The sequence below is a fragment of the Balaenoptera physalus genome, assembly GCF_965194825.1.
Source record: "Balaenoptera physalus genome assembly, chromosome: 14".
Lineage (NCBI taxonomy): Eukaryota > Metazoa > Chordata > Mammalia > Artiodactyla > Balaenopteridae > Balaenoptera > Balaenoptera physalus.
The window spans coordinates 71275396-71298818 of record NC_138893.1 but is presented as its reverse complement, the minus strand read 5'-3'; the positions used below and the strand labels follow the sequence as shown (position 1 = coordinate 71298818).

Sequence of the window (23423 nt, the reverse complement as noted above, 5' to 3'; positions counted from 1 at the left end):
TGTTCCTTGAGCAAGTTACAAGAAGTTTAATGGGATAAACCATAGCACCCATTTCTGCAGCTGGTCTTGAGGCCACAATTGATACTCACCTCTGTGCTCTACTCCTAAATTCCCCTTACCCTTACCTACCCTCTCTGCTTGTCTGAGATTACTTGCTTGATAAAATAACCTGAGCTTTCATCCTTTAGGGGTTCAGTACAAGTCAGGGTGGGGGATGGAGTTCCACATATTTGCTCAGAGATCCAACCTAAGCTGTATAAGGCTCCAGCATCTAGATAGTTGCTGGTCCCTGTGTCAGGGGAAGAAAAAGCCGGGTGGAATGTACTGGGTCTAAGGCCATGGGCAGAACTAGTCATAAGGACCTGCCTCATTGTAAGGGAACTGGGAAATGGGGGGAGGCAGACTTCAGAATGGTCTGTGCCATTCTGCTCTGCTTATCAAGCATTCCATTGCTTCCTTTATTCCACACCTAGTACCTAGTCACCCCCTCCTTAGGGAAGATAACCCAGAGTCCTAGCCTATCAAGGCATTTAGTGCTAAGTGATACATAGTAATCTCTACATTAATCCAGATATTTCTCCTTTTGGTCCAGAAATATTAGAACTAAAATGACCAAATTATCTGGTCACTTGCATCTCCTCCCCCTCCCCCCATTCTCTAGATATGGTGGTCAAACAGGGTCAGGGTAACTACACTAAACAATCCCATTTGGGAAATTGAAAAATGCAGTCATTATTTATTTGTAATTTGGAATTCTGTTGTGTAGACATTGTTAGCGTCCTTTTGCCCTTGTCGTGGGGAAGACTACTCCTTGATTAGACCCTGAATCTGATCTCTGCAAGGAGCACTCTGTCCACTCTTCTCTGCGGTACCTGGCTCCACCGTGTGGAGAGTCTTTTCTGCTAGCCTTCTTGAGTATATCTGAAGTGGGTATTGGAAAGTGTGTTCTCATTGGGGGCTGCCCATGTTTCACAGGTTCCTATCTGTTAAAGATTGGAGGCCCAAGTGTCACTTTAAGACAGTCTTTAACCTGGACACTATTGACATTTTGGATGAATAGTTCTTTCTTTTGAGGGGCTGTCCTGTACATTGTAGAAAGTTTAGCAGCATTCCTGGCCTTTACCCACGAGATGCCAGTAGTACTCCCCAACTGTGACAACCAAAAATGTCTTTAGACATTGCCAAATATCCCCTGGGAACAAAATTGCCCTGATTTGAGAACCGTTGTTTTTTTTAAATGGTACATCTCTCTTAGAAACTCAGGAGACTTCTTATCTTTTTAATTACAGTTCTTTTCAAAGCACATCTGGTAGCTCACTGGCTGTATATTCTTGGACTTAATGTCTACCTTTATGTTTTCAGGCCTCTGTTGGCAAGTCTGAGGTATTTTCATCAATTGAAAGATTTTTCAGGTCTTCTTCCATCAAAGGCTTTCAGAATTGTTATGTGAAAATGGTGCATTAGAAACAAATTCAAGATATCAGTGGCTTAAAACAACATTTATTGCTTGCTCAGGGATCTGCAGGTTGGCTTTGTGGCACTGCTCCAGATCATGGGATCAGGTTCAGGGTTTGTTTCATGTCCAGGTTTCAGCATCCAGGCTGAAGGAGTGCCTCCCTGGGGCACATCCTTTTCTCATGGTGAAAGAAGGGCAAGAGCCAAGCTAAATCAATCAAGCACATCTAAAACTTCTCTTCAGATTTGATGAACATCACATTTCCTCACATTCCATTGGCCAGAATTGGTTGTAGGCCCATCAATAAGGTGAAGAAGTATATTGGGTTAGGAGGTGGAGATATTTGCTGAGCAACCCGCCATTTCTTCTTTTTTTCTTTTTTTCTTTTTGAAAGGTCTAGTAGCATTTAGCTTTCCCAGAATGGCAAGGCCTTGAAATTCTAGATTCTCTGTTCCCTTTTATTTCTTCTTGTGAAGTGGCCAGTTCTTTGATTTGTAGCGAATAGCCACCTATACCCACTACTAAGGTTTTGCTTTTCAATCTCCTTCTAGAGCAGGGGTCAGCAGACTTTTTCTGTAAAGGCAAGGCCAGATAGTATATATCTTAGGTTTTGCAGATGATAAGATACAGTCTCTGTTACAGCTTCTCAACTTTATCATAGTAACACAAAAGCAGCCATAGACAGTAGGTAATGAATGAGTGTGACTGTGTTCCGATAAAACTTTCTTCACAAAAACAGGCAGGCATTAATTTGCCAACCCCTGTTCTAGAGCTCAAGTTCATTATGCAAGTGCTGTGCCTTCCAAGTTATTGTAGGTGACAGTGTCATGAAATGTCTTGCTGCTCTATAACCTGGATCACCTTTCCAACCTTTGATATTAGTTTCCCTGCTGCCTGCTGCTCAACTACTAAGGTATGATCCTGTGTTTATAATAGTAACACCGTACTCCTGTCATCAATTTCAGTGTTAGTCAGAATAGACTAGTGTAACGGAAAACATTCTTAGGTGTCTCTTTTACTCTCACACTACTACCATAATGCTTCTCACACCAGATGTGAGGTAGTTTTTCCCACACCAAACAATTCTCAGATTCTCTGGACACCAGCCTGGTTATCCTACAATTTTACTCAATTCCAGGTAGACACTATCTACCTGGAAATAGCATCAGATCCTCCAGGTTAAGGGCTCAGTCCCACAAGATTGCCCCAACTTCAAGTGCCAATCATAATCCCAGGCTATAATTTGGAGGTTCCCACAACCCCCTCCTCAGATTCAGTTAATTTGCTGGAGTGGCTAACAGAACTCAGGAAAACATTTTACTTTCTGGATTACTGGTTTATTACAAAGGACATAACTCAGGAAGAGTCAAATGGAGAGATGCATGAGGCAAAGTATGTGGGAAGGTGCACGGAGCTTCCGAGCCCTCTCTGGGTGCACCACTCTCCCAGCACTTCCATGTGTTTACCGGAAGCTCTCTGTACCAGTCCTTTTGGGTTTTTATGGAGGCTTCATTACATAGGCGTGATTGATTAAATCTTTGGCCATTGGAGATTGAACTCAGTCTCTAGCCCCTCTCCCCTCCCAGGAGGTCTGGGGGCTGGTGGGACTGAAAGTTCCAACCCTCTTATTATTTTGTTGGTTCCCTGGCAACCAGCCTCATCCTTTGGGACTTTCCAAAAGTAACCTCATTAAGTCAACTCTGGTGTAGTTGAAAAGTACTTCTTATGAATAACAAAAAGCACTCCTTTCACCTTTATTGCTCTTATCACTTAGGAAATTCCAAGGGTTCTAGGAGCTCTGTGCCAGTAATTGGGACAATGACCAAATATGGTTTTCTTATTATAAATCACAATATCACAACTAGGTTATTAACAAATAAACACTTGAGTTTTCAGTGACTTAACACAACCAAGGTTTATCTCCCACAGTACGTGTCCAGTACAGGTCCTAGTGGGGTGAGGACTCTGCCATACATAGATGCTCAGCAGCTCAATATCTAGAATGTTACTAATCACCAAAGCAGGGCAAGAGACAAAAGGATGTTATGCACTGGCCCTTCTATTCTTGATTCCCACTCACATCCCATTGACTAGAATTAATCACAGGCTGGAAAAATGTGGGAGAGAAGGTGGACTATTGTTAGTCCACTACATCTGTCACACATTCATACAAGTTCAGTTATCCTTCACAGGTATAGATAGCAGTGCAACTTAAACATCTGTAGAAAGGTACATCTTGATATGCAAGGATGAATTTCAGATGATGTTCTTTTTTGACAGTTTCTTTTCCTTAACAAAAGATGTCTATTTTTTAAAAATTGTATTTTGTTCTTAATCTTTCCAAAATAAAGTGTTTAAGGTTGAAATCTTATTTCTAGGCTAGAATGCAGTAGTATGAAGAGCTATTAATCATTAACCAACACTATAGACACTGAAATAGTATCAAAGCTCATAATATTTATTTTTGAACATGCAGTGTTACTTTGCAGAGATATTGTATTTTGGAAATAGTGACAACGTATTTACAGGATAGCAATAATGAAAAATTTCATTTTCTGTTTCAATAAGCCTGTTGATATCTATTTTTAATTTGATAAAACCTATAGATTACATATCGCCTAACCCATCCATGATTGCATATCAAAATATGCTAAAGACAGCATACATGCTTCTCTAGATATAGACATTACAAAAGTAATTATTATCTTTCAGGGCAGCTTTATTTTGTGTTACATCAATCACTGGTATTCAATGTATGTGAATTATACTGCTTTCTTTGGTCTCTTGGTTCATAATAGAATTCATGGGAGCTAACAGGCAAGATGGGTTGAAGCCATGAGTGTTTACGCTGCTGCCTTTTAATGATCATAGCACAGAATTCCTTGAGGTTGGGTTCAGGTGGGAAATTCTTCACAAAGACATTATTTGGTAGCATCAACAGCAAGTAATTTTATGGATTAGTGGCACCAGGACAATGGTGTCCTACCTCAACTGGCAGTCAAAAATTTTATGAACAAATTTGTATGATTTCGGGTGGGAAATCATTGATGGAAGGACTGATAATGACTACTTCGATCCTTTAGAGTTGAACATCTGCCAGTTTGAAAGGTCAAGTGACATGTGCTTGGGTTGACATAGAATGGCCCATTGTTGGTATATAGTATCTATATAAAGCTTGTTTTGACTTTAAAATGGGATCTTTTAAAAGCTGGTAATTTAGTATACAAGTGCATATAAATGCTAACTTATGAATTCTCTCTTACTTTTACCGTAATAGTTCTTACGTGAGCTTTGAGATGCCTTTCCAAATTGCTTTCACACCACTTGATTGAAAGTTTCCAGCTAATCATAATTTCTAGCAAATAAAGCATTACTAACTTCTAATAACTGTATATATTCATAAATTTAAAATGCCATCAAGCTAATTTCTCAGATTTGCCTATTATGATGAATCTGTGCAGTGATAACAATTACAGTGAGAAAAATGAACAGTAACCATGAATTGTTTTATAAGTGATCTCATAACTTGTGGACTGCAAAATATTTGTTTATATCATAGCAGCCATTTTTTTAATTTTTATTTTTGAAGGACTTAAAGCCCAGTAATATAGTAGTAAAATCAGACTGCACTTTGAAGATTCTTGACTTTGGACTGGCCAGGACTGCAGGAACTAGTTTTATGATGACACCTTACGTAGTGACTCGCTACTACAGAGCACCTGAGGTCATCCTAGGGATGGGCTACAAAGAAAACGGTCAGCAAACACTATTTACTTGAAATACTGTTCTGATTTATTTGCTTTTGTTTATCAGATTTCTTATGTAAATACTTAAATTGAAGTGCATAGAGTTAAATGTATCACTGTATGAAATGATGTTTATCAAGAGTTTGAAAGTAACTACAAATTCTGTCATAAATGTTTGGAAAAACTTGGGGCCCCTGTTTATTTAAATACAAATACATAATCATCAAACTACCATTAGATAAAGAATTTTTTGCCATGGCCCCTGTAACAGAATATATACCATTTTCTTGCCTGTAACTTGAAAATGAGCATTCTTAACATGGGCTCAAGAAATCTTAAGTTTGCATTAGTGATATTTGCACACATTTCCAATCCCATGACATTAAAGTTAATAGCAGTAGCACTTAGTGCAAACTTTAAGGGCTGCAATAAGGCCATTCTGCATAGCTGATGGATAATTAATTTAAGGTTGCCTTTCAGAGAAAACAGTGTTTCATCAGAGCCCTTGTGTCCAGCCTTAAAGAAATGGCATTATTATGTGCGAGTATAGTCAATTATATGTATCAGCATTAGAATCAAGGTTGAAGAACATTATCAGGCATGTAGTTAATGAATTTAAAAAAATTTTATGCATAAATATATATATATTTATACTTAAGAAATTTTGTTGAATCTCAGTCATTTAAGAGATGAATAAGTCTACACAGGATTTTATTGACTTAAACTATAACTTTTTAAATGTGGTAACTTAATCCAAAATACTTACTAGAATAGGACCTAGACATTTTTTCTAGCAAAGAATCCGAAACAGCAGTTCACTTTGAATCAGGAAACTGTATCAAGTCAATTTTTGGGATTCTTTTTTATAAAAGATAACATTGAACTGAGGATTTTAGCTTAATTTTCTTTTCTGAGCTCATTAAAAACACTTTAAATATTTACTACTATTCTCTTGTTCTTAAATAAACATACTGTTCTGTTGTCTTACTCTTTACCTAAAATTGCCTTATACCCTGTAAAATCCAGTGAGCTAGATTTAGTATTAGACTCTTTTTTTTTTGAGAATTTCTGCTTTAAGTGACCAGCATGAAGATTGTTTTTGTATTTGCTGTAAAACCATTGATTGTCACAGATAATGTATAATGTGGCACTCTGTCCTATAATTGTGATCTTGGGAGCTCCCTACCAGAAATTACCACCAAGAAAAACTGTCATGTAAAGAATTGACATGCTTTCCTTTCTTAGATAAGAATTATATAGATCTACCTTATTGCCTTTTTTTTTTCTTTTTTTGGGCCCCAGGAAACTGAGTCAAATGTAATGCTTAATTATGATAACTACATTAGCCAGCAAGGTTAAACATGAGAACTTCTGCCTTTTAGTAACACCTTCACCCACCCCCACGTGTTTTAACAACTTTATTTTATATGTCTTTTATTGAAAGCCAGCTCAGAGCTTTTTGGAAAGTGTGAGATAATGGAATATATTTAAACTGCCAAATAGACTAAGCAGTTAGACCCTGTAAAACTCGTTTTATGCATGAATCAGGCTTATCATATTCTGAGGAAAGTCTTCATTAACTCAGACAGTATCTTCTCTCATGCTTGCAGCTTTTGAAATCTGTTTTAAGATGTTTTTCTTAAGATTATGTACATAAGTTATGTCCTGAATATTTAACTAAAGCTTGCTATTCTCTATAAAGTCCACAGGGAAAAATTATTGTAATAGATTTTTGCCAAAAAATGAAAAACCTGGAAAAAATTTTTCTCTGAACTGATTTATGAATGTTAACTTTTCCTCTAAAATTTTATCCTTGAAAGTTGAACTATGCCATAAATATAAAAAGATTTGTATGTATTTTAATGTGAAATTTTAGAGAAACTTTAGTTCCACAGGATTTCTAAAATTTGTTCCTAATCTAGCTCCTAAAATTCTGTAATGAACTGACAGTATCCTTATGAGTGTATGAGAAAGTACTGACTTTAAGTTCCCAAGTCCTCCTGCATGGGTAAAGGGTATATTTCTAACATCTATTCCTGCCCTTTTCTTCTTTTGCCATTAGAGAATCGGGGCCTTCAAACTTCAAAAACAAATGCAAGTTTCTAAAGCTTTCCTTTCAAATTGCTCATTCCCCTCTTGTATTAAACTGCAAGCACCTACTCTTTTTGTCTGATTTTCAAACCCAAAGATATAAAATGTCAGGGTATGTGGTTAGTTTTAATGAAACAGGTGGAGGTCCTCAAATTACCCATTTCTATGTCTAGCAGATTCTTTTCAGTATTGACTAGAGCTCTCATTTAAAGTTGACAAGTGTCATGGGACTTCCCTGGTGGCCCAGTGGTTAAGACTCCGCATTTCCACCGCAGGGGGCACAGGTTTGATCCTGGTCGGGGAACTAAGATCCTGCGTGCTGCGTGGCCAACAAAAAAAAAGAAAAAAATTAAAGTTGGCAAGGGTCAGTAAGTCCACTAGGAGACTCTGTAGATAATAAATCTGTGGGAACTTTCATACTGTATTCAGCCAAAACCAACTTCTTAAACCAAAAGTGTTTTGGTTCTATGGGTTTAAAACACTTTAGGTGGAAAACATAAATATACTTCTTTTACTAAGTTTTTTTGATTGATTATTTGTTCGTTCTCTATGCACTTGTTCCTTTTGGGATAGTAGAGTAAATGCAGCATGGTGTTGCCAAGGAGAAAAATGACTTTCAGTTCAGAGTAAACATAGCACCTCTCAAAATGAATTTATGAACTCCAACTTGAAAATTTCTGAAGCGCTTTAGATTAACTTTTTAACTGTAATTATTCATAGAAACATTGTTTCTGTTAAGTATTTTAATATACTAGATTATTTCTGCTCATGCTTTTTTCTTTTATTTGACTTAAAGAGAGAGTATAATGCACAGTTGAACCTCAAAATAGTAATAAAGAGTTTATTTTTTAAATTTTGCTACCTCATGTACATTTTCAGCCTTACTTATAAGATTTGTGTTTGGTTCTTTTTCATATTTTATAAATAAATTTTCAGGGGCAAAATGTATAGGTTTTTTAAATTATGTGATTTCTGTGCATAGCTCTCACTTTAAATTAGATACGTAGTTAAAACGCCACACTTCACATTTGCTTTTGTGAATCAAAGCCTTTTGACAAATATTTTATGTTTTAAATTATTCCATTAGCTAAAATTAAAATCACTTTTTTCTTTTGGTGATGTTTTGCAGTTTTTATATAATGCAGTCATATTATGCTTCTTTGATTTTAACGACCTTTTGCTTTGCTTTTCCTTTTGTGCTGCAAACATATAGTGGATTTATGGTCTGTGGGGTGCATTATGGGAGAAATGGTTTGCCACAAAATCCTCTTTCCAGGAAGGGACTGTATCCTTGTGCTGCTGCAGCAGTTTAATTAGTTAGGTGATGAACTTCCTTATGTTCTCTAATGAAAATGAATATAGTGAACATTCATACATGTGGGTTTTTTTAAACAGACGTAAAGTTTGTGGCTGTTATAGTTCAAAAATTGTTGAGATATGAAGCTGAAATGTTTGTAGGCTGCATCTGGCAGTAGGAAATACAGTCTCTGCTGGTAGTTAGAGCACATTCACTGTCACTCATTTTTATTTTATACTGCTTTCTATAATTTTGAAGTATACATGGTGTGTGTGATTTTTTTTTTAATGTTTATATATTTTTTTTATTTTAACCAAAATCTTTATGTTAATGTCATTGCATTTTGTTTTCAGTTGACATTTGGTCAGTTGGGTGCATCATGGGAGAAATGATCAAAGGTGGTGTTTTGTTCCCAGGTACTGATCGTATCCTTACCTTTGGCCTAAAATGTAGTTTCTAAAGGTCAAAATGTATGACAGCACTTCAGCTTGGTCAGGTATAATGTATTTTGTCTCTCCCTAATAAGAAAGTATTGTTAAATTACTTTTTCAAAATACCACCTGCTATTTGACATAGACTTTCCTTTCCCTAATTTATTGGTTGTTTCATATGTTAATTCTGAAAACTGCTCAGGTTAATTATCCACAGTTATTTGCTGGCTTTGAGTTGATTTATTTAACCTAAATCAAAAGTCATGGCTTGCATTAAATTTTCTAATAATTATACACTTGAGTAAGTCTAGAAGTACTTAGGACATTATATGAATTTTGGAATTGTCTGTTGCTTCTGGTCATCCTTTTGTTTTGTCCTCCCCACTTCCTTTTTTGTTAATGTGCTGTGTGTTCTATGTCTTTTGGTTATTGTCTCATTACTCAACATAACATACTGATCTTTTCATCTGAGAATTTCAGCAGTAATAGTTTTACATGGTGATGAGTAGATTTGCGTCATGATTTTTGTTCATCTGACTGACTACTAATATTTATAGTAACAGTGATCTGTTATGTGTCTATCAGCTAGTGAAACTTAAAATTGTTTTAGGAAGAGGAATGGGAAAAACCATATTCACTGGGTTACAATAGGAAAGTTTTAGGTCTTAGTCCATGGGGAGGAGTTTGAGGTGTAAACGCTAAAGATTGGAAGGAAAGAGACCAGAGAATTCTAACCTTACACCTTAACCAAAATACTGAGTCATTTTCTTAAATTTCAGAGCTTTAAAAAAATTTTATTAACATAAGCTGAACAAAGAATGGCAAAAGGAAATGCCATCATTTTTATTGCTACTGGTTTTCTGTTAGTGTAGAAAACTCAAAAAATGTAGGACATGTAATAAGAAATATTTCTTATCTTCTCGGAAATGCATTCACATTTTCTGATAAGCTGGAAGGAAAGGCAAATTTTGTATTCTAAAATTGTGTACAGTTTACATTTAGAGTCCTAATGGGTAGTAATTGTCATTTTTCTTTGAGCCACTTATCATTTGTATTTAGAATTTGTGTATTTAGAATTTAAGCTTCCATTTTTATGATAAAATTAGTATTAGTAGACACACACATGCACATAATAAATAAGGTTAACAAAGCTTGTTTACTGATCCTTTTTGTCCACCTACAGTCATTGCCTTTTGCAAGGTGGCTGTAAGATTTATAACTGCCACATTCTTTCTTAGGATTTTTTAATTGCCATTTTCTTATTTTAATATGGATATGACTAATATGTTGAACATTAGATACACAGTATTTTTTCTTAGCTACTTGATATTAGATATTGATCAGTGGAATAAAGTTATTGAACAGCTTGGAACACCATGTCCTGAATTCATGAAGAAACTACAACCAACAGTAAGGACTTATGTTGAAAACAGACCTAAATATGCTGGATATAGCTTTGAGAAACTCTTCCCTGATGTACTTTTCCCAGCTGACTCGGAACACAACAAACTTAAAGGTACTTTTTATAAACATATATCTTTAATTCCATTGTGGGTAGGTGGGTGGTTGTGGAGGGGGTTTATGAGGGTGTATTCATATTCTCATGTGACATATCATTGTCTCTGGGTAATGGAACAATGTGAGGTTTTACTTCTTTTTAGTTATTTTTTTGTAATTTTATATTTTTTAATCATATGTATGACCTAATTTTATAGTAAATCTATTCTGTCTAAAGCATTTTTTAATAAATGATAATTTCAAGTTTCTGAAATTTATTGATAATTTTAAAGCTTTTATGAGATACATGTACATTAACGTCTCATTATTTTTGCAGCCAGTCAGGCAAGGGATTTGTTATCCAAAATGCTGGTAATTGATGCATCTAAAAGGATTTCTGTAGATGAAGCTCTCCAGCACCCGTATATCAACGTCTGGTATGATCCTTCTGAAGCAGAAGCTGTAAGTTCTTTTCTTTAATGTTTGAAGACCATATTATACTTTTAGAGTTAGAATTAAAGTTAGGTTTGGAGGATATTTTTTAATTTTAAATAAAAATATAATAAATGATGATGGTGTTTTTCTGTTTTTGCATGAAAAGTTTCTTAAGAGAATGAACATATTCAAGTACCTCCTACACAAAATAAAGTTCCCTCCCACTGTTTCTTGCCTTTTTGCCATGATACCTTGTATGCTGAGCTAGAATGTTGAGCACTTTGGGAAAACATCTTAACTTAGTTGTAAACAAATTATTGTATCCAAAGCATAGCACAATTCTATTATATAAATAAAATGTGACAATTTCAAAAACAGGAAGAAAAGAAAAAGATGGTTAAACATCTTTTCTCCTGTCACTGTTCTCTCTACAGGAGATCAGTGTTGATCATTGATCAATCTTGGCCTAATGATGTATTTTTCCAAGCCTTCTGTCTGGCTAGTATTTCAAATAATTGTAAAGAATTTATATACTCCCAATAAACTGACTCAATTATTGTTGCCTTGTTTTTCAGCCACCACCAAAGATACCTGACAAGCAGTTAGATGAAAGGGAACACACAATAGAAGAGTGGAAAGGTAACATTCACCAGATTCTTTAAGATGAAGCTGAAAGAACTCTGGCTTTCTGTGTTGATTTATTCATCGTTTTAGGGAAGTGAAAGATATTTTCTATTATTCGTAACTGATATTTGATAATATGATTTTAATATTTTTACAAAAGTAGAGAGTATGTCTCCTTCCCTCACTGACTTAATCCTAATGTCTTTGTTCCCCACCCCAGACAAAGACACATTTGTGCTTTCTGGAACTTTTATGTTCTTCCATAGTCTACAAAAATACAAACTTGTGTGTTTGATGTCTCCCCCTTCTCCTCTCCCACCCTGTTTTAATCACATATGGTTGTATACAGTGCACACTTGCTTTGTTGATATAATCGTATATTTTAGAGATTTTTCTCTCTTGCTCCATATACCTGGCTCATTTGGTTTAATAGCTGGTTAGTGATCTGCTGTTCGGCTGTGTCACAGGGTTCTGTATCTAACAACCATTTGAAGAGCATTTATGTTGTGTATAGTCTTGTTACAAACAACTCTGCAGTGTTCTTGTGCACATCTGAGAACATGCCTGTAAGAAATATCCTACAAGGAGATTCACTGGGCCAAAGGATATTTTTCAGTTATTTCCAATTACTCTCCAAAGAAATTGTAGCAGTTTACACTTCCATCAGCATTTTATGGGAATGTCTCTTTTACCCCCACCCTCACCAGTGGAGTGAGTTAATTTTTAATCTTTGCATATCTAATAGTTTTATTTTATTTTTTTACTTTGGTTGAACATTAATAATGCTTTGAAAGTCATGGCAATGTTAAAATATTTCTTTCTTTAAAAGATTGCCTGGGACATTTCAGCCAGGTAATTTTTAGATCCTGCTTGCCTCCATTTATATTGTTGTCATTTGATATTTTGACCACTTTTGTAACTACATGACTTTGGACAAGTCACTTAAAATCAGGTAGACAGAAGACATGTTATTAAGAGCTAAGAACCTAAATACTTGGAAGGCAAAAATATAAACCGGAGCACGTAATCCATCTACAGATTTATTTGGGAGGAATGAATTTGATTCTTTCTTCTTAGGAATAACCAGAGATTAGTTTTCGCTAAGTCGACTTTGGGAGACATATAGTTAGACTCTGTAGAGCCCACCAGAATGATAGAATTGGGTAGAACCTAGTGCATCTATATATGTAATATACAGGAGTATAGAAACTATAGATCAGAGTATGTATTAAAGTATCTAACCTGATATTTTTATATATCATTACATTTACAATAAACATTTATGGTATTTCATGGAATCTTAATAGGCCACCAATTGTAAAACACACTATTATGTACCACTAAGAAAGAGAAAACAATGCCAGTTGTACTGCACTATTGATTGATGCAACCCAGTTTCAAAGATATTAAACTGTGCTTAAAATCAGTGAAACATCGTATTTTCACTTGTATATGGTTATATCTGGGATTTTTGATTACTGTAAACATGTTTATCTTTATTCTGTATCTTTTTCTCCTAGCCCCAAATGCAGTTTAGTAATTACCTACAAACTCCCTTTTTCAAGATCTGCTTAAGAATTTTAGCATCGTAACAGAAAAATTCATTGCCGAAGCCATTAACTACAGATTGCTTTGTCTAGTTAGTACTCCTAATTAGCTTTGGTTCTTCTGCCTCAGTCCCATTTCACAAAGGGGTATTTTCTCTCTCTTTTTAATCCTCCTATCCGGAATGCTTATCATTCCTTTTTGTTTCTTTAAGGAAAAGCATCTCCCATTCTTTCCTCTATCAAGACTTCCTATTTTTCTTCCCCAGCCCAAGTAGGTTACCATCGCAAGCAAACTTAGGTGTCTCCAGCTCTTGTTCATCCCAACATATCCACTTGTTTTACCTTATTATCAACATAAATGTTGCCATACCCTGTGATCAGAAATCATTTATTGAAAGTTTAATGTAAAGAATTACAGACTCCTTGAAATTCTGTGCAACATTTTTTGTTTATATATTTTTCTCAGAAGAGGGTTCATTGCTTTTATGCAATTTTCAAAGGATTTTATGACCCAGAGAAGATGATGAATAATGGCAGTGTTAGCATCCACCAGAAGGTTCTTCTTAAGTCGGCATTCAGACTCATAAGGCACATCACCCTTGACATCAGGATCATGTAGAAGACATATAGGGCAGGAGGCACACTGCAGGGCAGGATCTGGTGTTACTCTTCAGTTGGAGTAGTCCTCCCAGCAGTCCACCCACTGTCCAGAAGCCTAGTTATGGAACAAGATTCTAATGAAGAAATCTTTTGACAGTCATAGCATGCCATGCTTCAACTCAGAAGGAGTTAAAGTATAGTTACCTGATTCTTTTCCTTTAATAAAAATATATTTATATTCTATTATGATTAAAGAAGGTTCCACATACTCTTGCATTTAAATCTTTTAACAGATATCAGGGTAAGTACCTACAGTGTACCAGGTACTATGCCAGGGCTCAGGAAATAGAAGTTAAAGACAAATTTGATTCAAGCCCTCACTGAGAGAATTAAATTAGCATTTGCTGTACAGAATGATATGGTATAGTACAAAGTGCTGGTGGAGTAAAAAAGATAAAGCTTCTAACCCCAGCTCTATCTTAATCCAACTTTCGGAATATTACAGCAGAGACTTTGCTTCTTTCAATATAATTCATGGTTGAGGATCAAGAAATTGTTATTAACACCTTTGAATCTTAGGCTGACACTTCTGGACCCTCTGCCATTGCAGGAACACCATTCGAAGTACTTAATGTGTGTAAAAATTTTTTACTTAAAACATACATATCTTGGGAGATTGCCTCTCAGACTTTGAAAAGTTTTTGTTCACCTCTTTTTCAGAATTGATATACAAAGAAGTTATGGACTTGGAGGAGAGAACCAAGAATGGAGTTATACGGGGGCAACCCTCTCCTTTAGGTTGGTTACAATATAAGCTTAGTTAAGATTACAGTTTACTTCTTGTGTTGTAATCTTCAGTGGCCTGAAACCTTCAGTTCTTTCCATATTTAGTACCATTAGTATTCAAAGTTTATTAAGTATAAGGAATACAATTTCTGTGGTAAATTTGAAAGCACTGGTATACTGTTCTATCAGTACATTGTACTAGTATATCAGTATCTGACTTCATAAAATGCATATCTTTTTCTTTGATACTGACATCCCATTGAAGAACAGAAATTTAAAACATTTTGTTGTTGTTGTTGGCATTGTTATCTTTAAAGAAGAAATTTCTCACAATTCAATATATTTACCTTTCTGTGATTTAACAATCCTTACTTTGGATAAATAAACTAAAACTTCATGGCAAAATTCTGTATGGGATACCAATTTTGTACATGATACCTCTTTCTCATTTTGAATTTTTGATTTGTTTAAGGCAGTAACATTAAAACTGCTGTCAGAAGGTATTCTAGCTGTTAAGAACATTGGTTTGCAGGATTTAAACATTTTCTTTTATCATAAGCTCATCTTATATTGAATTTTAGTACTTGTAAAAGCATAAAGAATTTAAAGGAAAAGTTAAATGACAGGTAACATGTACATATTAAGTACATACTACATGACAGACACTGATAGTTTTTGTACTTTGTTTCATTCAGCACCCCCAGAACCCTGAGGAAGGGGTTGTTGTGCACATTTTACAGATGAGGAAACAAGTTTAGAAAAATTAAATGATACAAGACTATAAATCTTTTGTGTAGAAAAGCAATACTTGAAGCCATGTTTATCAGTAACTTCAGAGGGCATGGTTTTTCCAGCATCCCATATGGCTGGCAACAGAGAATAGGGCAGTTTTAGGGAAGAGATTAAATTTGAGCTGAACCTTGAAGGCTGAGTAATGTTTCAACAGGTAGGTCTTGAATTTACGTGAAACTATGCCATTTTAATCCTTCTAAAATTCTATACATTCTAAGAAAAAAATTGGATATCGTATTTAGCATCAATGAAGTAAGATTTATAGGTATAGTTTTAGGTGCCCATTTTGTTGTACTATGAACATATATTTGTTTAAATAATTTTTGTAGCTTCCTGTGACATTTTTGGTTATATTTTGAGTTCTTTTAATTCTTTGTTTTTTAAACCTTGATCAAGAATGCAGTCTTCCAAATTTTAATATAGATCCTCTTGAAAACATAACTTGGTTTCAACAGCTTTTTACCTACAATTAGCTGTAACAAAAGCTATCTTATAAATGCTTTAATAACTAAGTTAGTTAATTAGCTTTGTATTGATATACAGTAGTCATATAAGTGAATTGTTCATGATGGAGGCTTGAATGGAATTTGAAAAGTCCATTATTAGGGAGAGTTTTATACTTTAGCATACTGTCCTAGTGAATGGCATATCCTAAGTGTCAAATGTTTGAGTAAACTTAATAATCTCATAAGATAGATAGAGCAGTTGTATTTGTTCTTAATTTATAAGTGAAAAATTTGAATCCTAGACAACACTTGACTATGGTTACAAAACAAGTCAGCGGAAAGGACAGGACTGCAAGTTTCTAGACATTTTCTGGATTCTCAGTTATAGCTGGCAAAGAAGAGTGTTAGTAAATTAATCTGTTATAAAAATATTCAGTTCTTGATTATATGCAAAAACAGAAGATACAGTATTTGATGACTCAAAATATCAGATAATCACAATACCATTTCGACTTGATTTTAAAAAGTAAATATTTTTCCTTCTGGATTGCCTCTTATCTTTGTTTTGGTTTGGCTAATACTAAAATGAGTTTGCATGCCTTTGAGTGTGTAGAGTCACTGAGAGGGAAATGACCCAGACACCTGAAATTAAAGATTTTTCCATATTATTGCTGTTCAGATATTGAGAATATACTATTGGCTTGGCCCAAAAGTTTGTTTGGGTTTTTCTGTAACTTACGGGAAAACCCGAATGAACTTTTTGGCCAACCCAATATATTACTTTAAAGGTCAGAAGTAAACAAGTTTTTTTTTCCTTAGGTATTTGATTTTCAGATTAAAAAGTTAACTGTTTAATTATGATACATTTAAAACTAACACAACATTGTAAAGCAATTATACTCCAATAAAGATGTTTAAATAAAAGTAAAATCAATTCAAGTGAAAAAAAAATTATTAGATTAAAAAATTTGGATGAAATAAAATTTGGATAAAGAAGTAGAGGCATGAAAAAGTGTATAGAACGCTTTTATGGTCTGAATGTTTCAGTACAGGTCTTTGAAGCTAGCCATAGTATTGTATACTCTTTAGTCAGAAAAGGTGCATTCTATAGTGTACCAATTGAACTTTTAAAAGTTTAGTATCTTCATTTTACTCTGGCTGGGAGCCTAATGGGTTCTTGGGTCTAGAAGGTTATCATATTTCTCCTTTTCCTCTCTTCTATTAGGCCTGAAGTACCCAGACTGCTTTTCTTTCCCAGTGCACCTCCCATCACCTGCTCTATCCCTTGTGGTTCCATTCCTTTCTGTTTCCCAGTCCCTGCCCCACTGCCCTAAAGATTTGCCTATTCCCATTCCCTAGCTATTTCATTGTTAGATTTGAAGACAAGTTCTCAGAGGACCTTTCATATTTAAGTGTTTTTATTGCTTGTCATTGGACACAAAGGAGGGATAATTTCAAACAGTGAGGTGCTGGGTTCTGCAACAGTGGTTTTCAACCTGCTTAGTTTTAACATCATTGGGTCCCTGAAACTCACCCCTATTCTTATTGCTCAGTTTGAAGACCATTGGTTTTTATTCCATGAATGTGTTCTTAGGAACTTTGGTATAACTTGCGTTATTTAATATACTCAAATTTGGAATGACTCTTATTTAGTGATCATGTAGTTCAAAAGCACTTACCTAGTGCATGAATCACCTTTAACTTTTCCCCACCCCACAGTGTCATTCCCTTCCCTTCCTGACCCAACCCCCTTGAGAGGATTTTTCTATAGGTTAAGTATTCCTGTTGCTTTTTAAAATCCAGGAAATGCTTGTTAGGCTATACTTTTGGTAAAGGAAACAGTCTCCCCCTACTTTCGTGTTTAATAAGTCCATATTTGCATTTACCAAGTACTTATTAGAACTGAAATAACAAGACCTGAGTTTACCTAACTGGGGCACTTGTGTCACTTGGCAAGTCATGTAACCAAATGGGGCAGTTGAACTAAGGATCCTTTGAATTAAAATGATTTTAATCTTCGTCTTGGCTTTTGCTTTAAAACAAGATGTACCAGAAGGATTGTTTGGACTTTACAGTGAGAAGATATCATAGAGCATTTTTTATTAGGGTAGTTTTTTTTTAAATTTATTTTATTGAAGTATAGTTGATTTACAATATTACATTAGTTTCTGGTGTACAGCAAAGTGATTCAGTTATACATATATACAATAGTTTGCATCTGCTAATCCCAAACTCCCAATCCATCCCTCCCCCACCACCCCCTCCTGCTTGGCAACCACACGTCTGTTCTCTATGTAAGTCTGTTTCTGTTTCATAGATAAGTTCATTTGTGTCATATTTTAGATTCCACATATAAGTGATATCATATGTTATTTGTCTTTCTCTTTCAGACTTACTTAGTATGGTAATCTCTAGGTCCATCCATGTTGCTGCAAATGGCATTATTTTGTTATTTTTTATGGCTGAGTATTCCATTGTATATATATATACCACATCTTCTTTATCCATTCATCTGTCGTTGGACATATAGGTTGCTTCCATGTCTTGGCTGTTTAAATAGCGCTTCAGTGAACATTGGGGTATATGTATCTTTTCAAAGTATAGTTTTTGTCTGGATATATGCCCAAGAGTGGGATTGCTGGATCATATGGCAATTCTCTTTTTAGTTTTTTGAGGAACCTCCATACTGTTTTCCACAGTGGCTGCACCAGTTTACATTTATTAGGGCAGTAGTTTTTAACTGTTTGAGTCATACATTCCTTTGAGATCGTCTCTCCAACAAAATGCAATGCAGACAGTTTTGCGTGTATTATTAAGTGTTATTCACACACAGTCTGAAGCCAATTCATGAGTCTTGCCATAGGACCATTTCTAAATATGGCTTGGACTTAACAATTCTTGTCCTGAACTGAAAATGAAAAACAAATTAGTAGAAAGGACAGGACTCCAGGTTTCCAGACATTTTCAGAATTCTTACCTCGTAGCTAGCAGTGAAAAGTGTTTGTAAGTGAGTGTTGTGTTGAATATCACTTGTGATTATTTTTAGTGAGCCTTTTAAAACCAAAAGAAAAATTATTGACCACTGGAGGTAGTCAGTACAGTACAAGTAGCTCGGTCTGCAACTCTGTCTGCAACTGATTTGCTGTTTTGTTTCTCATAGCACAGGTGCAGCAGTGATCAATGGCTCTCAGCATCCATCGTCATCATCGTCTGTCAATGATGTGTCTTCAATGTCAACAGATCCGACTTTGGCCTCGGATACAGACAGCAGTCTAGAAGCATCAGCTGGACCTCTGGGCTGCTGTAGATGACTACTTGGGCCTTGTGGGGGTGGGAGGGATGGGGAGTTGTTTAGTCATTGATAGAACTACTTTGAAAACAATTCAGTGGTCTTATTTTTGAGTGATTTTTCAAAAACGTAGAATTCATTTTGTAGTAAAGTAGTTTTTTTTTAAAATTTCAAGTGATGTAATTTAAAACTTAAGTTGTGTTTTAAAACAGCAACAAAACTGTATTTTTGCTGTAATTAACTGTATAATGTAAACCTAATTATTTTATCATGGTTTAAAATTTTTGCATATTTGCTTTATCTTATGCTGCTGATTTTTTTTTTTTTTTTACTGAATTTGTAAGATTTTGTTTATCAAAGCAACTATTATGTGGTGACTTGCCTATATCATGAATTATTTAAGATTTTTATAGTTTTTTTTATTAGAATTTATTTCAAATGTTTTGTTCATGATGCTATCCTTTAGGGTTATGTGCTTATCAATGAAATAACCCCAGAGGAGTGAGGGAAAATAACCTGTAGCCAGTTATATTCAGGAATAACTACTGTAAATGATGAACGTGTTAAAAAAAACCTCCAATATTTGCTACTTGCCAATTCTAATTTAGTTCCAACAATTGGTAAGTAATCCTACATGAATTTTGGCGAAAGCCCCATCATCTAAATGGTAGAATAACTCAGAGCATGTCTTTGAAGATGTTGGGCATCTACCACCACCCTCCTATCCCCCATCCCACCCACCAAAAGTAAAGTAAGAGAATATGGTGTTTTCTGCAAATTTGTGGCATGCTCAAAGCTTATGATCACGTAAAGTCAAGAGGATACTTCATGAATAATACATTTCAATGCAAATAAACAGATGGTTCACCTTTACTAGCTATGAGCCTGTTTTTGTATACACTGAGTTAATCTACTCAGGCTGTAGGTCCCAGCAATGATCTAGAGTCTGGTCTTTCTCTTTCCTGCAGCCTCAGGCCCTTGGACCTATTTGGTTTCTTGTTAGAGTGTCAGTCAGTTGAGCACCAGTTCTCAGGGTGTTTCTGGCCATTTGATTCTACCTGTGGCATAATCATATTTATACTAGCTGTTGGGAGGTTCCAAAGCCTACTTAGATTTCTGTAGGTGATGTATAAAATGAGCAATATACCGTTCATCTGAAAATAGTAGCACACAGCCATATATAGGATATCATTTTCTAAGGACTGTTTCTTCACATTGAGCAGAGCAGGCATAATTGGTGGTTATTTAGTCTGAGTCTTTCATTTTTTTATACCTGATTTTCAATAAAACACACAATGTGGATGTTGAACAGTGTAAGAATGGTGCTGCTCCTGACAGTTGTATGTTAACTGTTTACATTTTATATCTGCAGAATTATTTCTCTATAACTGAATTTTTCTTAAGTAAAATGTCATTGAAGTCTCATTATCTCTGAAATATGTTGTCTGTAATGCCCCAGGCACTTTTTGTTATTTTTGGAACAAGAGGGATTTCATGTAATGAACTGGAAATGCATACTTAAGTAAGCGAAAGGTTCTAGGCAGAAAGCCCAATGGAATTAATGACCAGCAGGAGCAAGAACTGGTGCGGCTCAGCGTGCAGCGTCTGAAAGTCCACTTGGCATGTTATTCATATATTCAGTGCAAAATTCGTTTTGAGTAAGGTATTTTAGGTCATTGTTAATGTGCAATATTTAGGATTAAAATACATTAATAGCCATTTTATATGCTTTGAAATAGTAAGTTTGTCTTTGATGGTTTAAAGTGATGATTTCTAGCCTCTTTTGAAGTTGGCAGCCTTTTTATTAATCCCTTTTCTACTGATATGACAGGGTGCATTAATTAGGCAAATTAAAGTTTTAAGACTATAACACCTCTTGAATTGTAGAAACAGGATTGGATTTACAGTTTCAGAAGAAATTTGAGCATGAGTGTGTTCCTAGTTTTTATTAGTTTGACAGTTAACTAGCTTTATTTCTATAGGATAGATTATTTCACTATTGCACTTTAACAGCTAACATGCTCTCAGAAGATTCCCTTATTTTCTGTTTCCTCGCTGATAAGCCATCTCTTGATACAGATTTTGGTTAAGCAAGGAAAACCAAGTGTTGTTACAGTATTGTTTGTTGTAAATGCCAGCTCCCACTTGCCAACCAGCATGTTTCAGTTGATCAGAGAAAATCAACTCTTATTAGTCATGTAGACTAAAATACTTGTTATATCCTGAAAACAAAGTCTAAGTGTTGCGTGTCCTGGGTTTTTTAAAATGCAATAGCTAAATACAACCTTCCCTCTTCTCTTGACTGTATTAAATTAAAAATGTGCTAGTTCTTTTTATTTTACTTTTGAACCTTTAAAACATCTTAAACTTTTTTTTTTTAAGAAATTACAAATAAGATTTCTGTCAAGCAGTACTTATGTAAAGCCACTTTGCTTATCTTATAACTTTGTTTTTTCAACTTTATATACTTAATATACCCATGGTCTTACTGTCAGAAAATTACTTTGGCCAAGATATATTATTTAACTTTATAGGTTAGGAAAGAGACAGTAATTCTTTCTACATATTTCTTCCTGGTTACTGTTTACCCTCTAATATAAATTGACCATTTGCTAAATGATTGTGTTGTTGGGATTGCTTAATTATAATAGACATAAACAAAGCATCTCAACTCTTTCATACTGTTTGCTGAAGAGTTCTCATTTTGTTACACACCCTCGGCTGCTGATTGTTCCTGGTATGCACTCTTCCAGGTTGGTAAAGGTACAGTGCATTCACACCAGACTTCCTAAGAGAAATGCCAGCCTCTTAAGTGAAAAGGCTACCATACAAACCCCTTAACAATATCAAGAAGCTTGATTATATGTAAAGCAGCAGACTTTCCCATAAGCCCTTTCATTATTTTGTTCCATGCTAATCCTGCTGTGTTGTCTAAAAAGGTAAAGGTGAAGAGGACATGGATGATCTGATAGTGAAATCAGCAGCAGGCAAGTGAAGCCGTTTGGGGTTACAGATAAGACTTGGTATACACTATCGGCCAGTATGTGCTACACTATGAAGATATAACTACTCATTGTTGCCTAGGCACAAGCCTGTACAACATTTTGAGGTAAAAACGTAGTCTATTTTCAAAAATACTGTTGTAGTTTGTTTGTGAGTGTTGTTCATTAGTCACACATTAGCTGTAGAGTGAATGCATGACGCCCCATGACCCCAGTAAACTCTTACCGGTAGAAAAACCAAACACTACTGTTCTGTCATTAGCAGCCCTCTTAAATGTTGCCTCCGGATCCTTTACATTTTAGTATACATTGTGTTTCTACTGATCTCTCTTAGGTTTTTCCCGAATCAGAGGAAGCTAATTTTTCCCTAATAGCAAGAAAGATGAAGATGTATAAGGGCATTGAAGCAGAAGTGTGTAGTTTGGGGTACGATTAGAAAACTGGTAAGGAAAACAAAAGTCCTAATTAATTTCAAACTAACTGCTCTTAGTTAAGTGCTCTTAAGGAGAGTCTAGTAAGAGTAACATATTCTGGCCATTTCTAATTTAGATTCTCTTTGTTACTGAAACTTCTGAGAAATACTACCTGTGGATTAGTTTTGCACAATGTTCTTTTCTCACAATAACTTACAAATTAAACTAGGTTTTTATTGAACTACCTCACACTAATTTTCTATGCTTTCCCAAGTAAGCGGTTGCCCTTACTGTTAGATCTTCACTGAGTGAATTATAAATGTGTGTTAAATACTTTATAGCCAGTGTCGACACAATACCAGTAAGTATGTAAAATATATACCTTGCATCGGTAAGAGAGACTCACCTGTAGAATCTTTCACTGTGTATCTTGGAGTATGGTGTTAGATGTGCTCGTTGGACATAATTACTGTCTGTTTTTGTAAGTAGAAACCTGCTCGTGATATCAGTCCATTCTTTACATTTTACAAAAGGAATAAATCTTAGTAAATTTTACGAAGAAATAAATTACTTTTGTAGGCCCGATATTTGGTATATTTTTGAGAAGCTCTTAATCTTTTAGCTGAATGATGAAGTTAAACTGAAGTAGCTGTCTACCTGGACTGTGACATCTGTTTTCTCATTATAGTTTATCCTGTTCAACAGGTTTTGAAACCTGAAACCCAAATATGATAATTGACATTTGCTTTTCTCCCTGTATGATGTCATTCCTTCTTCATTTCCTCTCCCTTCCCTGTGTTCCATTCCCTCTCCTCTCCCCTCCTCTAGACAAAACAAATGGGGCACTTTGTAGGGAATGCTGAGATAATTATTGTGGTTTTTAATCTTTCATGCCCTAGTCATTAAACATGCACCATTGGAATGTAAACAATGTTATCTAGTATGTTAATTGGTTATAATATTTTAAATAA

At 35.1% G+C, this 23423-nt stretch overlaps 1 protein-coding gene across 5 annotated transcripts in view; it reads left to right on the top strand.

Moving 5' to 3' along the window:
- The window catches only part of MAPK8 (mitogen-activated protein kinase 8), a 106765-nt gene extending 86303 nt beyond the window's left edge, over positions 1-20462 (top strand). For 3 of the 5 annotated variants that reach the window (XM_082425464.1, XM_082425460.1, XM_082425463.1), the window contains 7 exons: positions 5046-5211; positions 8944-9015; positions 10355-10537; positions 10856-10980; positions 11529-11592; positions 14445-14522; positions 18914-20462. In XM_082425464.1, coding sequence (XP_082281590.1) covers positions 5046-5211; positions 8944-9015; positions 10355-10537; positions 10856-10980; positions 11529-11592; positions 14445-14522; positions 18914-19059 — 834 coding nt within the window. In that variant the 3' untranslated portion in view covers positions 19060-20462. Of the gene's footprint in view, positions 1-5045; positions 5212-8506; positions 8579-8943; positions 9016-10354; positions 10538-10855; positions 10981-11528; positions 11593-14444; positions 14523-18908 lie in introns of all 5 variants that reach the window. The other 2 variants (XM_082425461.1, XM_082425462.1) reach the window with 2 other exon arrangements.
- The last annotated feature ends 2961 nt before the right edge of the window (positions 20463-23423 follow it).